The 16,070-nt window shown below is 44.3% G+C and overlaps 1 protein-coding gene across 3 annotated transcripts in view; it reads right to left on the bottom strand.

Moving 5' to 3' along the window:
• Wdsub1 (WD repeat, sterile alpha motif and U-box domain containing 1) overlaps positions 1-8,361 on the bottom strand; it is a 34,282-nt gene extending 25,921 nt beyond the window's left edge. For 2 of the 3 annotated variants that reach the window (XM_038338001.2, XM_038338004.2), the window contains exons 1-4: positions 8,179-8,361; positions 2,814-3,232; positions 1,661-1,845; positions 855-947 (exon numbers count right to left, since the gene is read on the bottom strand). In XM_038338001.2, coding sequence (XP_038193929.1) covers positions 855-947; positions 1,661-1,845; positions 2,814-3,211 — 676 coding nt within the window. In that variant the 5' untranslated portion in view covers positions 3,212-3,232; positions 8,179-8,361. The remainder of the gene's footprint in view (positions 1-854; positions 948-1,660; positions 1,846-2,813; positions 3,233-8,178) is intronic. The other variant, XM_038338002.2, reaches the window with a different exon arrangement.
• Positions 8,362-16,070: the final 7,709 nt, after the last annotated feature.

Below are 16,070 nucleotides of genomic sequence, written 5' to 3'. Positions count from 1 at the left end.
AGAGCAGTAAGCACACCTAACCACTGAGCAATCTCTCCGGCCCCAATATATAACCTTAGAAAATGTTTATGAAATTGACATAAAGATGAACTTTCAGAAATTGACGAGATCAATTCAAAAGACTAAACGTAAAGGATTTCCTCAAAGAGTGAAAAAAAATAAGATACAGATTCAACAGCCTGAAAGGTGAACGTGTGTGTGGCTGGGAGGGAGAATCAACTCAAGGGGTCCCACATCCAACTGACCGAGGTTCAGAAAGAGCACAGAAGAGGAAGAATCATATATAGGCACTGTAAAGGAACACGGGGGCCCAAGTGGACCACCACGTATATCCTGACCGAAAGGCCACCCAGGACAATGAGACCGAACAGGAGGAAGAGTCACACATCAATAAACAGCAGCCACAATAAATGAATGCAAAGGTCATATGAACAGCATTTCCCAAGAGTAGGGAAATTCCTGAAAGAGTCAACGCTAAGTCAAGTGCAGGGTGCATTCTTACGGTGTGCAGGGAAGGAGGGGAAAAGAAGCAAGGTGTAGTCAGCGACAGCCGTGGACAGCAGGCGTTTACATCCAGTCAAAATTTCTCTTTGCTTCTGAGGCTGGGTCTGGGACAGCTCAGGCTGGCCTTGTCCATATTACATAGCTGAGCCTGTTACCAAAGTACTACTTACCTTCCTGCCTCCATCTCCTAAATTCTCAGATTAAAGTGTGTGCCACAACAGCCAACTCAATAAGTTTCTTAGAGCAGATTTTTAGCATCATTTAAAATACCCAGAGTATCTTAAGTTAAAAAAAAAAAAAGATGAAAGACTTACATACGTCCCAAACAGTTTTAGACGGTGGGAACATACCTAAGGCACGGGTGAAGGAAACAAACCAGAGTTTGATTTCACAATCCTGACCACATGATGCCAATCGGTAAAACTGAAAGCCTTGTTCTCCTCCTAAAAACAGCAAATTAGAGAAACAAACACAAAGAATTGGTAAAACATTTAAGCCAGAAAGTTCTGATTCTGCTACGCCAGGTAAACAATGACTGTTTGAGACAATGAAGCTACTACTAAAATGGCTACAGAATTTCTTCTAAATAGGTATTACTTAGGATTATAACTTTATTCTGAATTTGCTGTTTTTTTAAAAAAAAAAAAGTCCTTTTAGCCAGGCATGGTGGTGCACACCTTTAATCCCAGCACTCAGGAGGCAGAGGCCGAAGCAGGAGGCTCTCTGTGAGTTCGAGGACAGCCTGGTCTACAGAGCTAGTTCTAGTACAGCCAAAGATACACAAAGAAACCTTGTCTCAAAAACCAAAAAAAAAAAAAAAAAAAAGAAGAAAAAAAATTTCCAACTTTTATCCCAATTCAATTTTTTAAAAAAAGACAGTAAAGGCAACAGTTAAAGTCTGTGAAATAAAATCCATATTCAAAGAATCTGAATCTATTGTAACAAGCAGAATTGTCTTATACAGACAAAAAAAAAAAGGCTTTTTCCCCCCATATAATAGCTCTTCATGGTTCATTCTGATTTAAAGAGAGAAAAAGGATGATTCTGTAATAGAATGGGCAGACACTCCATTCTAACGACAGAATGAAGCCGCAAAGGACCAAGTCAGAGGAGTTACACACAGGGATCTAGTGCTGAAGAGGGTGGGCTAACCAACCAGAAAGGGGCTGTGGGGCGAAGTCACAGCAGGTAATTCCGAGGTCATGAGCTTTCTCACTGTGCAGACACCTCATGCGGTCATCCCACACTGTTAAGTCCCCACCCGAGGAGCCGGTGACAAGGAGGCTTCCGTCAGGAGAGAACGCGCAGGCCACCAGGGAGCCATCCTTGACACTGCCACACCTGAAACAAAGCCAAGCAGGAGAAGGTGAGGTTCTTTATGTTACAGTCCCCTTTGGAAGGACTGCTGCCTGTGACAGAACTGACTGCATGACTGATGCCTACAAAATAAAGCATCAGATGCCATACTCCAAAATTCTTGACGGAGTACAGGGGGCACGGAAACATATCAGCTGAAACCAGCTCATGAGGATCTGAGTCGCTACAATCCAATCCTCATGTCTCTAGCAGGTCAACAGGAGCACGTTAAGACCCCAAAACATAAAAAAGCAAAAAAAAAAAAAAAAAAAAACCAACCAAGAGTAACAATGGCCATATTTAAAATATACAGGATGCCTTTTACTAGAAAGACACGCTATTATAATAAAAAGCACGTTCAATTTCTTTCTGTATTAAAATCCTTCAGATAATAATAAGGCCGTGTGCCTCATCTTCAAACCAACTAACTCTTCATGGAAAAAACAAAACACATGTGGTGAACAGGAATTCTCCTGGGAAGAGAGGGCAAAGGCGCTGTCCAGGCAACATGGTTCCTCAGGTAGGAAAACAAACCGGCAAGGATTCTGCAATTAGTGCAGAAGTAGTCACGTGCAGGAAGGAAGCTGTGCCGCAGAGGTGGAAATCACGAACCTGGCTAGCTAACCGCAGGCACCCACTTCTAGAAATCAGAGAGCCTGCATTCATCTGAGCTGCCTGGTTAAACCTAGGTAACCCTCCACCACCACTTAAAAGCATCACCTTCTTCAGCTGAGACCACGAAGGCGCGATCTTCTTTGGCCACCTGGCCTTCCTGCTCCGCAGACACCAAGCAGGAAGAGCGTTAGATGACTTTTATTAACATAAAGGCCATGATTTCTAGTACATTTAATAGTTTCAACTAAAATGGTCAACTCTGTGTCCATTTTACCACAATAAAAAGTAAAATTTAATTTTAACAGGGGTCAAGCCAGGCAGGGTTGAAACAGCCATACCTATATAATTTGTATGACTGTGCATTCCACAAAACAACAGATCCATCAGCGGCCCCCGATGCCAGGTATGCGGAGTCCGGGGAGAAGCAGCAAACGCGCACAGGGCTGCCACCGGGCTGCTCCATCACTGCCAGGGGCTGTCCGCTGTGCGCACCCCACAGCACCGTGGTACCGTCTGTTGAACATGATGCCAAAATGTGTCCCGAGGGCGAGAAACAGCAGCAGTGGACAGCATAGGTGTGAAACTTCAGCGGGGAGTGTGGCAGCTCTGCAAAGTCACTTAGGGAGTACAGGCGGATGGTCTTGTCCAAGGAGCAGGTAGCCAAGAGAGAAGGCGAGAAGGCACAGCAACTGACGTCATCACCATGATCTGCCAGTGTGTGAATCAGCTTCACCATGGTCCTCACGCATCAAACAGCCTGCGTGTTTTTAAACAGGGCAAAGTTACGTGCCATCCCAGGAACTGGAAATCCAAGTCTGTGAGAAGGAATCTACCCACTGATAGCGTCTCCATTCCCCATTTTTAGGGACAATATTACCTGGGATAATTTGGAGATGACGAAACAGAAAGCACAGGAGTATCTCCTCTGCCAATCACAGCCATCCCAACAGACTCGCTTCACCTTCCCAGCCTAAATCCCCACCTCACTTCAAACCCTATTGATGGGGGTAAAACCCCCAAGGCCTCATTCAAAATGTGGTTGTACTGAAAGCTGTCTTGTCATGGTTTGCATGAAAACACAAAAGATCTGAGGCGAGGAAACCAAAATTCCAAGAAAACAGAGCTGGCCAGACTATATGCTATCCGAAAACATAATGTAAAGACTGAAAATCTAAATACCTCTTTATAGCTCATAAAAACTTATGGTCTGATTCCTTTTTTTTATTTCAGCAATATTTATTTACAAATCTTTGGTGTTCCTGTTGTTTATTCCAAGGTAATTTTTAGATTCACTTATAACTAGCATTCGGTCATGACTTCATCATGATATTTTTTTTCCAGTTTGTCTAGCTGAATCTCCCCACTCTCCTCACCGATCTCTGACCCCCTTCCCTCTGGAAATAACCCCCTTCTGCCTTCATGTCATGTGTAATATGTGTGTGTGTGTGATGTATGGTGCATATGTGTGTGTCTATACTATATAGTTGTGTGGTATGTGTATAAATATATATGTATGTATGTGTGTGTGTAGTACAAGAATGTTTTGCCTGCATGCATATTTGTGCACTACATGCACACAGTGCCTGCAAAGACCCAAAGAGGGCCCTAGATTTGGAGTTATTGACAGGTGTGAGCTGTTCTGTGGGTGTAAGAATCAAACCCAGGTTCTTTGGAAGAGCAATCAGTGTTCTTAAGCACTGAACCATCTCTCTCTCCAGCTTCAGGTCACACATATTCTATTGCTTTCTTCCCATCTCCTGAGCTTTTCCCTTCTCTTGGTCTCCTTCCTAATTTCATGACCCCCATATCCCCACCTCCTAGCACAGATATAAGAATTTAGATCCAGAACCCGCGTTTCAGCTCTTCAGTTTTGTGTGTTTAACTTGGAATATCGGTGGATGCCAGAAAGCCGGAAAGGGGACACTGGGAATAGGGAGACATCAAGGGAGGAGAGAGTTTCACGGGCTACTCAACATATAGAAGAGACGAAGGAATACTGGGCCAGAAAGGTTTAAGCTAGGACAGTGGGGTAGATGAGGGAAGGGGAGGGTCAGCCAAAGGGTGTCTCAAAGCTATATGGAAGCCCAACTGAAAAATATCAAAGTTTCAAAGGCAGGTAACTTGCAAGACTAGCTAATGCTGCCCTAGAGGCAATAAATTATTGAGGAAAAATCTCAGTGCCAGGTGTGGGGCACCTCCTATCTTGGTTACTTTTCCATTGTTGTGGAAAAGACACCATGGCTAAGAAAACTTCTAAAAGACTTTCCTGCAGTTCTAGAGGGTAGAATCCATGCCCATCACGGCGGGGGGGGGGGGGGGGGGGGTATGGCAGTAAGCAAGTAGGCATAGCACTGGAGCAGTAGCTGAGAGCTAATATCCGATCCACAGGCAGAAAGAGAGCTAGCTGGGAACGGCATGGGCTTTCGAAACCTCCTCAAATCCCATCCCCAGTGACACCTCTTCTCCCACACGGCCACACTCCCTAATCCTTCCCAAGCAGTCTTATCAATTGGGGACCAAACATTCACATATATGAACCAGTCAGGGCCATTCTCATTCAAACCACACTTCCATAGGAATTGTTGGTCAGAGGAGCCCCAGAGGCCCCCAAAGCATTTATTGGTTGTCCACCAGAATTCAATGACAAGAGTCTACTGCTGAAGATTCCATGCCTCTTGGTTCCAAGATACAAAGACATCAAGCTGGACCTGACCCAGAAACGTCCTCCCAGCTGGCTAGCTTTTAGTGTCAGGTGGTGCCATGAAGGTTGCTGGGGAGAAGAGACAAGGCTTACCTAACTGAAACTCTATGAACTCTAACCACAACCTGCCAGGCAAGAGGTACCCACCAGTGTAATATTGGCACAACTGTTATAGAGATAACCAATCTCTCTATGACTGGATTTATGGACAGCTCCATGGACGAAATCCATGCCCAGTACTGAAAAACCTGTCCAAAATCCATGCCTGGAGAGGTCATAGGTCTTTGGAGGGAAACTGTGGTGTGGGACAATTGTCTGTAGTCTGTCAATTATATTTTAAATAAACGCTGATTGGCTAGTAGTCAGGCAGGAAGTATAGGCAGGACAACCAGACAGGAAGAAGAGGCCGGTCAATGAGAACAGGAGAATTCTGGGAAGAAAATGCAGTCATGATCCAGCCACAAAAGAAGATGTGACTGCCTTGCTGAATAAGGTACTTGCTGAATAAGCCACTACTTATACAAATAAGAATAAATAACAAATTATCCTGAAGTTTCATAGTTCTATATTACAAAAGCATGACTCTTACAAAGAAGCAAAATGCCATATTGAAACGAAAACCATTTTCCTCCAATTTACATCAATCTCTTGCCAGTTCTGTAGCTTTTCTCTCACTCTTCATTTATATCACAATCACAGCTCCCCTTCCTCCCTATCCTACCTTTCCCCCTTCTGCTTCCTCTCTACCCTCCTCCACTGTCACCATTCAGAAAGGGGCAGGCCTCCCATGGGCCTCCAGAGAGCATGGCACATCAAGTTGAGGCAGAACCAAGTTCCTCCCCTTGCAGAGACAGCAGACCTGAGTTTGTGGGAGCTCAGGGATTCTGAACCAACATTCCAACATTAAGAGGCTGCCTAGGACCATCCTAGGCCTTCTGCATGTGTGTGACAGTTGGGTAACTTAGTCTGTTTATGAGGCTTTTAGCAGTGGCTAACATAGATAAGAATAATGGGCTAATATAAGTTATGAGTTAATAAGAAGCCTGAGCTAATGGACCAATCAGTTTATCATTAATGTAGACCTCTGTGTGATTTCTTTGGGACTTAACAACTGAGGGAACCAGGCAGGACAGAAACCCTGACAACAAAACTAACCACTGTTGTTTTAGCTTAATTGAAAAAAATGTCAAGCTGCCCTTCTAAATATCTATGTTCATAATTATAGACAAATGGTACTCTCAGCCCTAGAGAAACCTCTCTTTGCCGTGAGTAGTGGTGAATGCAGTCTCACAGCTACTCAAGACGCTGAGGATAAGGCGAGCTGAGGAATCAGCCCTAAACAAGATGCTGATACCATCCCTTCTGCGGCTTAAGGAACAACTGTTGGACAGGGAACAAAGAGAATTCAAAAGGCAGCAGGCAGAGGGAGGTGTTCTGAAATTCCACCCTCTAGATACTACACAGTCCCTGCAGTCCCGGCAGCATAAGACAGGTCCTGTCAAACCAAGGGTCAGGGAGCTGCTCTTGGGCCAGCTCCTTACTTCTGAACTATTGGCCAATGGTAGATTCTGGAAAGGGGGACACTGTTCAGTTGTGCATCCACCACTGAGCCACTAGGCTCAAATGAATCCTTCTCAATCTATGGCCACATAGAAGGTCCTGGTTAAACTCTCAGGGAACATAAAACAAAAAGACATGAGGGTGGGAGTCTTGTAGGGAAGGGGGGGTTGCCAGTGGGTCGAGGGGGTGGGAGTCAAGAAACAGTCAGGGACAAGAGCAGTCAGAATGCATTGTGTACACCTATTGGCAAAGAACAATCTAATTTAAATTTGTTAACTAATTAACATTTAACGGTTCACGATCCACAAGAGAGAAACCCAACATTTGTCTCAGTTTGGTTTATTTCACTTAACGCTTATTTCTAGTTCTATCCACTTTTCCTACAAATGTCATGTACGTTATGACAAAGTACAATTCTACTGTATACATGTACCAACTTTTAAAATCCATCGATCTAGTGACAAACATCTAGGATGGCTCCATTTCTTGTATAATGCAGCAGTACGCACAACTGTGCATGCGTCTCTGTGGTGGGGGCTTAGACCTTTGGGTATAGAAGTTGCACGGTGAGGTAGTATGTTAGGTCTTTTGAGAATCTTTCATACTCATTTCTACAGCGGCAGCACCGTGTGCAGTCCCAGTGCGGGTGACCAAGATTCCCTCTTACCCCACAAAGAAGTAGGCACCTCGTCCACACAGCTCTTTTCTAACCAAAGCACCCACGACAGTGCCAAGTACATAATATGCTCAAATAAAACATCGTTTAATATTTATTTTCCAAAAACAAGTGAGTCTGCCTTTAAATATTTTATATGAGATCTAGCGTGCAATGATTTAGAAAATAAAGCTTCCAAAACAAATATCTAGCATAGGAATAACGGAACAATTCAAAAATAATAACACTGGGCCTGGTGACGCTAGCCTGTACCAACAGCAGTAGGGAGGCAGAGGGTTCAAGATCACCCTAAACAAGGAGGGGAGGCCAGCCTAACCAGTCTCAAAAAAAAAACCCAACAAACCAATAATAATAGTGGCTCTGACTATTCCTAAGGGATACAGATGTAACCTCGATTTGTAAAACGCACAATCACCTTTCTTCACCTAATGTACGGTCATCTCTACAACTAAAATCCTGAATGTTCTCAACTTCATCTTCTCACCAAAGTTGAACTCCCCCCCACAGCCCCCCCCCCCCCGCCCTAAACACCCACGCGCGAACTCGGCCGCAGGTGCTCGGAAAACAAGCTCAGGTGGCGCTTTCTGGAGCCGTTCCAAATCCCCAGAGTGCAAGTGCAGCGGGAGGCTTTCCGAACCGACCCGGGCTCTCGGCGAACCTGCGGGCCAGCAGGGTGTGCGTGGCCCCAGCCCGCCCGCGACCCGGTCCGGGTCCCGCCCCCGCCCCCGCCCCCGCCACGGCCCAGAGCGCCGCTGCCCCCACTCACTTCCCTCGCACCCCGACTGAGCGTCCCGCCACGGGGCGGCTCCTCCCCGCACGCCTCGCCACGGCCGGGGTCACGCTAGCTCGGCGGGCGCACCGCGGGGCTCCGGGTCACCGAGGCTGCACCGCAGGAGCCTGGAGGCTTGGCCTCCCGGCTGGGCAGCGCAATAGTCAGAGCCGGGTTCGCTGGGTCACGTGTCGGTGACTTAAATGGGCGTGGCTTCGGCTCCGGTAGAGTCGCCCAAGGCCCCGCCCCAACTCGCGCATGCGTGCCCCCGTGCCCGGCCAGCCCCGTGGCTATGACTCCCTAGGAGATATAACGCTGGGAACTCACCTGGAAGGGTTTTTTTTTTCCTGCTTAATGGTCCACCTGGAACTATAACATAATTTATTGAACATTTCCCTACAGCTGAATGGTACTTCAACATTTTTGATCACGGAAAAAAAAAAGATAGATTAAGCTTCTTCGTACGTATATCTTTATCTACATTTACAAACTTCAAATAGACCTAAACAGAAATGGAACTTCTTGGTATATGAGCCTAAGATTCTTCAAAAGTACACTTCATGCCAAGTACCCAATTGCTCTCCAGAGAGGCATGGTTTTCCTCTCGGTAATATGTGTGGCGGTGTCTATCTCTCCACATTCTTGCCAGACTTGAGTGTTATCTTTTCATATCTCTGTAGTGAGTGAATGAAGCCTTGAGTGGATGTGTGTTTGTTTGATATGGGCACAGCCATATTAAGGAGCCCAATACCTTAGATCCACCATGGGAGTGGGAAAACCATTCCTCCTCTCTCAAGTTCCAATGACAATGTGCAGAAAGTGTCCACTGGAGCTGTGTCCTCCTGGATATTTATGGCCTGAAGACTGCTCCCCTATAGACTGCTCCTGCTACAATTAGCTAAGCCAGTGTCCTTGCTCAGCTGTGTACTACAAACCCTGTCCCCATTCAGCTGAATACAATAAACCCGTCTCTCTGTTTAACGGTATACAATAAACATGCTGAGCTTCCAACTTCCAGAGTTCTGCAGTCTTTTCCATGAGAGAGGCCCAGACTATGTGATCCCAGCTTCTGCAAATGTGTCTGTCATTTCTTCAATTCTTTCAAGGGTCCAGTCAGGTCAACACCTGGAGGCGTGTGCAAGGATGCAGCATCTCTCCATTAACTTGATTGGCTGTAATCATCTATAAAAAAATCTACATGATGGTTAATCTTGTTAACACACCCAGATCTATTATAACCATAGGAACAAACCTCAGGGCATGGGGGTGAAGAATTTCCTAGATTAGGTTAATAGAGGTGGAAAGGTCCCACCCTAACTGGGTGGCAACATCCCCTGGAATGTCTTGGAATGAAAAACAAGGAGAAAGGGCAGTGTTCATCTCTGTTTTGTGACCCGGATACAATCTGGCCGGTCACCCCAAGTTGTGATACCCATGTTCCCCCACACAATGCTCTTTATCTCCTGGAAGTGTGAGTCTTCCTTACGTTGCTCTTGGCATGTGTTTTATTACAGCAACGAGACAAACAGCTAAAGGACGCTGCCTAGAGACACCAGATGTTTGTAGCACATTCACCCCCAAGGCCATCAGGACAAGTAGACTGGAAGAGGCAAACTACTAGCTGGCCTCTTGACTAAAATCTTGAAATTTAGAAAATTTTCTAAATTATCTTGCCAAATAGGAATGGCTTATAAAGAGAAAAATTATAGTTAGGTTCTCTGTACCTCCCTGTAAACTGAAGTTTCTGTCCTGCCGGGTCCTACAGTCGTGAAGTCCAAAGAAAATCACAGTGGCTTATATTAATTATAAACTGTTTGGTCTGTTAGCTCAGGCTTATTACTAACTAGCTCTTACAACTTAAATCAATCCATAATTCTTGTCTATGTTCAGCCATGTGGCTTGGTACTTTTTCTCAGTGAGGCCATTCTTATCTTGCTTCCTCTGCATCTGGCTGATGACTGTCTTTCCTCTTCCCAAAATTCTTAGCATGGTTGCCCTACCTATACTTCCTGCCTGGCTACTGGCCAATAAGTGTTTAATTAAACTGAGTGACAAATCTTTACAGTGTACAAGAGTATTATCCTACAGCATTTCCTTTTTTTCTTTTCAAAATAAGATCGCTGAATCTAATCTTCTTTGTTTAGCTTTTTTCCTGATCATTATCCATAACAGCTTGCAACTAGCACTCTAAACTAACCCCAGCCCTCTGCAAGCGCTCTTAACCACCAAACCATCTCTGCAGCCCCAAATTCTTGGCCCTTTTAAGAGGAGACAGCCTTAAACTATAGTCATATTTTATTTATGTTTTAATAAATAAAGCTTGCCTAAAGACCATAAGGTAAAACTAAGCCACTAGAGGCTAGACAGTAGTGTCACCTTTAATCCCAGGATTTGGGAGACAGAGAAAGATGGATCTCTGTAAGTTCAAGGCCACCCTGGGCTACACAAGATCAATGCAGAAACAGATCCAGGTAGTAGTGGCTCATACTTTTTCTTTTTTCTCATTTTTTATTGATATTTATTGAGCTCTACATTTTGTACAATAGGTGTAAGTTTCACATTGTGAGGAATGTTCAAACTGCTTTCCAAAATGGTTAGTTCACAAGGCCACCAGAAGTTCATGAGAATCCCTGACAGTTGTTCTTGTGTGGCTTGGTTGTGGCCATCCACAGTTCTGAAGACAGACCTCAGAAAGTGCAATATGTCTGCCTTCTCCATTCTTCACCCATCAAAATAGCCCGTCTCAAAATGATCATGTGTGACTCTCCAACTTCCATGAGTATGCTCTCCCTCCCTCTCCCCCCCTCAAGATTTGGCTCTTCTTTGTCTCTAATATTTCACTGTGAATTTTAAGAACAGTTGTTTATCAACTTCTTCAAAAATGCTGACATCTTGATATATAGACAAACTTCAGGACCTATTGTCATTATAACACCAAGTCTTTTTTATTTTTTATTTTTCAAGACAGGGATTATTTGTGTATCTCCGGCTGTCCTGGAACTCACTCTGTAGTCCAGGCTGACCTCAAATTCACAGAGATCTGCCTGCCTCTGCCTCCCTGAATGCTGGGATTAAACGTGTGTGCCACCACCACCCAGTTCAACATCAGGTCTTTCAACCAGTGAAAATGATATTTTCATCAACTAAGATTTTCTTTCCACACTGCTGTATAGTTTTAACAGCTCATGATATGCTCTTCTGTTCCTGTCCTTCTTCCTCCCTCCTTCCTGTCCCTCCTCTCTCCTTCTTCCTCCTTTGTCCTGTCTCTCCTGCGGATTAACCTTATGGATTCCCATGAATGCTAGGCAAGGGCTCTGGGCTCATCCTCCTCTCCGTTTGATTTGAGAGAGGGTCTCACTAAATTGCCAAGACTGACATTAAATTTGGAATCCTCCTGCCTCAGTCTCCCAAGTAGCAGAGATTAAAGGCACGTGCTACCAGCCCTGGCTGTTGGTACATTTATTTTAAAAATATTTTATTCTTTTTGCTATTATCAACAGAACTGTTTTATTTTTACATGGATTTTCTTATTGTTGGACCAGAGGGGACAGTGGAGGGTGGAGAAGGCTCAGTGAGTAAACTGCCTGCTGTTCAAGCTGAAGGCCTGAGTTTGGATCCCAGAACCCACATAAAGCTGGATATATAATTCCTACACTCCTGTGGCAAGATGAGAAATGGAGACAGAATCCCAAAGCTTGAGAGTCAGGTAGCCTGCCGCACACAGCAGCAAACAGCAAGGGTCCCTGGGTCAAGCAAGGAGATGGGAGGACCAATACCTAATGATATCCTCTGGCTTAAATGTGTGCCACAGCTCAGACACATCAATGCACACATACACAATTTTTATGTTGGCCCCTCTTTCTTTATGTGTACGAGATTCTTTTGTTTAGTATTTTCTGTATTATAAGATCTTCAACTGAAATAGAGGTTTTTTTTTTTAAATTTCTTTCTTACTAGACTCCATGCTTTTCCTGTGCTTTCCTTTGTTATCCCTCCTACCCCTCTCTGTACAATATTGACTGGGCGGCTTCCTTTCTTGTGAAGTTCTGGGATTAGCAGATCCTCCCACAGTTAAATTTGATAATAATGTGGGCATTTTATTAGCTACAGTCAGACAAACTTACAAAGGCCCAAAAGTTCCTTGGGTCAAAAGCTGCTTTCTTCCACCTTTTCTTGGTATTTCTGTATATTTAATCATGACATTTCTGAGTTTTTGCTTTCACGATAGATTTCTGCTATGTTACCTATTAGCTTTTCTAAAAGAATTGTAAATTGTAAATTTACATTCAATTGTAAATTCTACTTCTTTTTAGGAGCCATTCAATGAGTTGTGTTTTTTTTTTTCTGAGACAGGCTCTTGTTATATATCCTTGTCTTACCTCAAACTCAAGGTTATCCTCCTGCCTCAGCCTCTAGAGTGCTGAGATCCTAGGTATGAGCTAACTGGTGGGATCAGAGGAACAGGATGCGAGGCCCTACCAGTACTATTTTGTTTCCTTCTCATCCAGGGGTTTGCTAGCCAGTCTGTTGGGATCCCCTAGGCTTAGTGGTTCTTAACCTTTAATGCAGTTCATGTGGTGACCCCAACCACAAAATTATTGGTTGCTAATTCATAAGTATAATTTTGCTACTGTTGTGAATTGTAATGCAAATATCTAAGTTTTCTGATGGTCTTAGTCTTTTGACCAACAAAGGGGTCACAGTTCAAGCTATCTATACAAACAACAGCTAAGCTTTTTAGTCAGGTATGGAGGCTCACACCTACAACCCCAGCACTAGGGAGACTGAACTGGGACTGTCAGAAGTTATCGTTAGCAGGGCACCTTAGGAAACAGAGTGAGACCTGTCTCCAAAAAAATAAAACCAGACTTTTGCAAGCAATTGTTCCTAAAAGCCCAACATTTGCCTCAACAAAGTCAAATCTAAATGGTATATAGAACCCCAGTTTTGACACTGCTGTCAGGATGCACTCAAAGGCGGAGCACCACCTCCTTAATGGGAAGGCCGTATAGGTACTTTCATTGGCATCTTCAATATATCAAATGCTGTATTAATGATGGGTCTAAAATATGTATCGCAATCTCTTGAGGACCAGTAAGAAGTCGCAGTCCCTTTGGCTGTGGAGAATGTGTAACCTCACTGAACTGCCCATAGACACTTTGAAAAGTCAATTAAAGACACAAATGCTAGCAAGAAGGTCTACATGTATGCCCAGAGCATGTCATACATAACGCATGACTCATGGTGAGCTCCGGATGATCCATAATTGTACTCAGATGGCCAAAAAGGATTTTAAGAGGCAGAATTAGACAATGTAATCAAGAAAGCTGAGGTATTTCAGTTTCTCAGTAACAGCTCTATGGAACCAAACAATAGCTTGAAGGGCAGAATGGGCTGTTAAATATGCATTGCAGTAGGGGCCCAGTTTCAGAAAGGTTTCATTGTGGTTAGCTAAGTCATGGCGAAGGGTTGGTTCACCCGCCCTTGTCGGTCTCACCACAACCCCCTTCAGCTGACTTGGGTGCACGGGCCATTTTTCAGGTGATCCATTCTCTTCCCGGGCATCGTGACATGGGAAACCAGGCCACGGTGCCCTACTCACTGGAGAAGAGTCCCTCCCGTTTTGATCTAGCTGACAGCCTCTTTTATGGTTTTGTTAATGAGGTAGCAACTGTGCGTCTCACTGACTCTTGAGCCTTGATAGAATCATTTCCAGGCACAGAAGAGAACAGGTGGATCTGCAAGCCTACTCACTTTTGCTCTGCAGCCACCTGTCCTCGGTGGCTTCGCGGCTCAGTAATGGTTGTATTCCCTGGGAGCTAGGTGACTGTACAAGTGAACACACATACAGTCCTTAGCTCAATGCTGTATCCATGCTAACACTTTCTCCACGTAACTTCAACAGATGTGCTTAACTGTGAGCAAAGATGCAAAGGCACTATGCTCTCAGTTTTCAGTATATGATCATTTGGCCTTGAACTTGAATCTTCTGCTTATCTTTAGGCCTTCAGTAAGGAGAACAGAAGCTCAAAGGACAGCAGCTCTCCATTCTGTAACCGGCTCCCCCAGGTTTAAATACTACGGGGCAGAATTCTCTCCCAGAAGCAGTGCTTTAACCAGATGTGGCTGACACCAGCATCCTTCTGGATGCTACTTTCATTACTGTAACTTTACTCTTAACACCTCTATCACTTCCTCCGTTCTTCCCATGAGCCTGTGCAAGGATCCTTGTACACGTTCTTAGCAATGTCAGCCTCAGCACCTAACCGGAGAACTCACCTTGTCACCAGAACATGTGCTACCAGAATGCACGCTGAGCACGGCTGGACGAATACACATCAGAGGCAATTTTCATAGTTCCAAGACCAGCTGCGGTTAGATTTATTTGCTATATTGGACAGAGGCTGTGAGAACAAGCCAATATTGGAGCTGCTCAGATGATTATAAAACCAGCCTCATTTCAAAATTCAAAATCTGTGATAGTTTATTTGTGAAAATTATCCAAATATTAAGGATTTGTTCCAAGGCAAGACTGCCATTCTCTTCCATGGCTGGGAGGAGAGCACAGTGGGTGTGCATCACCCACAGAGACGCGTGGCAAGGCTGTGGGGGACACACACACACAACTCTCCCATAGGAAGCAGTTCCAGAGGAATTTTTACCACAGTATTAGTTATTGCAACATAATGACTTAAAGGTGAATGACAAACATTAGGAGCTTCTCGGCCGTCCCTTACATCATGCTCTAGGCCCAACCTGGATGGGACATCCTGCGCTCTGGCGCAGCATAATGTGTAGCTCTCATGCCTCATCAAAGAGGCTTCTGTTGGCAGCAGCAGGAGACCATTACAGAGATTCGCTACTAGTCAAAACACAGAGAACTGGCTGTGGGGCGCCCAGCCCAAATTGATAAAAGTAAACCATAACCGGGCCCCAAGCCCCAAGGAACATCATGTAAGAAGGGCCAGGAAGATTTATAAGACCCAGAGGACTAAGAAGTCTGCTGTGAGAATGTGCCTTCCAGCTGTAACAGGAAAGCTACACCCACGTAATCTCAACAACACAGCAACACAGCCTCCTCCACACAAAACCTAGACAATGCAACAGTTGATACCCCAGCAGAGATGCAGGGAACGTCACAGAACTACAATTAACATCTGCTGAGAGAGGAAGAACCATTCTTCCCCACGGATGAGTCTCCTGATCAGTCAGCCATAAAAAACATATATTACAAGCAACACTAAATGTATTCGGCAGACCGTATTTATGCTTATCCATTTATATGTCTATGCAACGACGGTGGGAAGAGTCTGTCAGTTTGAAAGTGGGGGTTAGACATGGAGGGGAAGAAGGGAGGAGAAATGATATGATCTTTAAAAACAAAGAATAAAATAGGTAAGGGTATAAGGAATCATGTAAGTATTTATTAATATGGAATTCCATGCACTGAGAGGGAGTCCAATGTTTAACATTTAATCTTCACAGAACTTGGAGACATCCTAAAAGAACGGATTCGTAGTCTGGATATAGATTAACTTCATCTGCCATCCTGATGGTGCTTCAAATATTTGACCAAAAATATTCTGAGTGTTTTTTTTTGAAGAGTTTTTGATGTGATTAACATCTAGGTCACTATATAGAATAAACAGATTCAAAATGTGGGTGAATTTCACCAAACCAACTGATGCTTGAACAGAACAAAGAGATGGCCTCATCTCTAGTGAGACAGAATCTCCTGTCTCAAAGTCATCCAACAGGCACATTAGCTCCTGTTTCTGTGACAAACTGCCAGCCTTAGGACGTAATAACTGAGAACAATGAACCTGGTTTTATTGAGATTGAGCAGTGTTGAGTGTCCTGAATCACATATAAAAGAAGCACACACATAA

This window comes from Arvicola amphibius, chromosome 7, assembly GCF_903992535.2.
Source record: "Arvicola amphibius chromosome 7, mArvAmp1.2, whole genome shotgun sequence".
NCBI classification, from domain to species: Eukaryota; Metazoa; Chordata; class Mammalia; order Rodentia; family Cricetidae; genus Arvicola; species Arvicola amphibius.
Note: the sequence above shows the minus strand (reverse complement) of the source record. Positions and strands in the feature narration are given on the sequence as shown.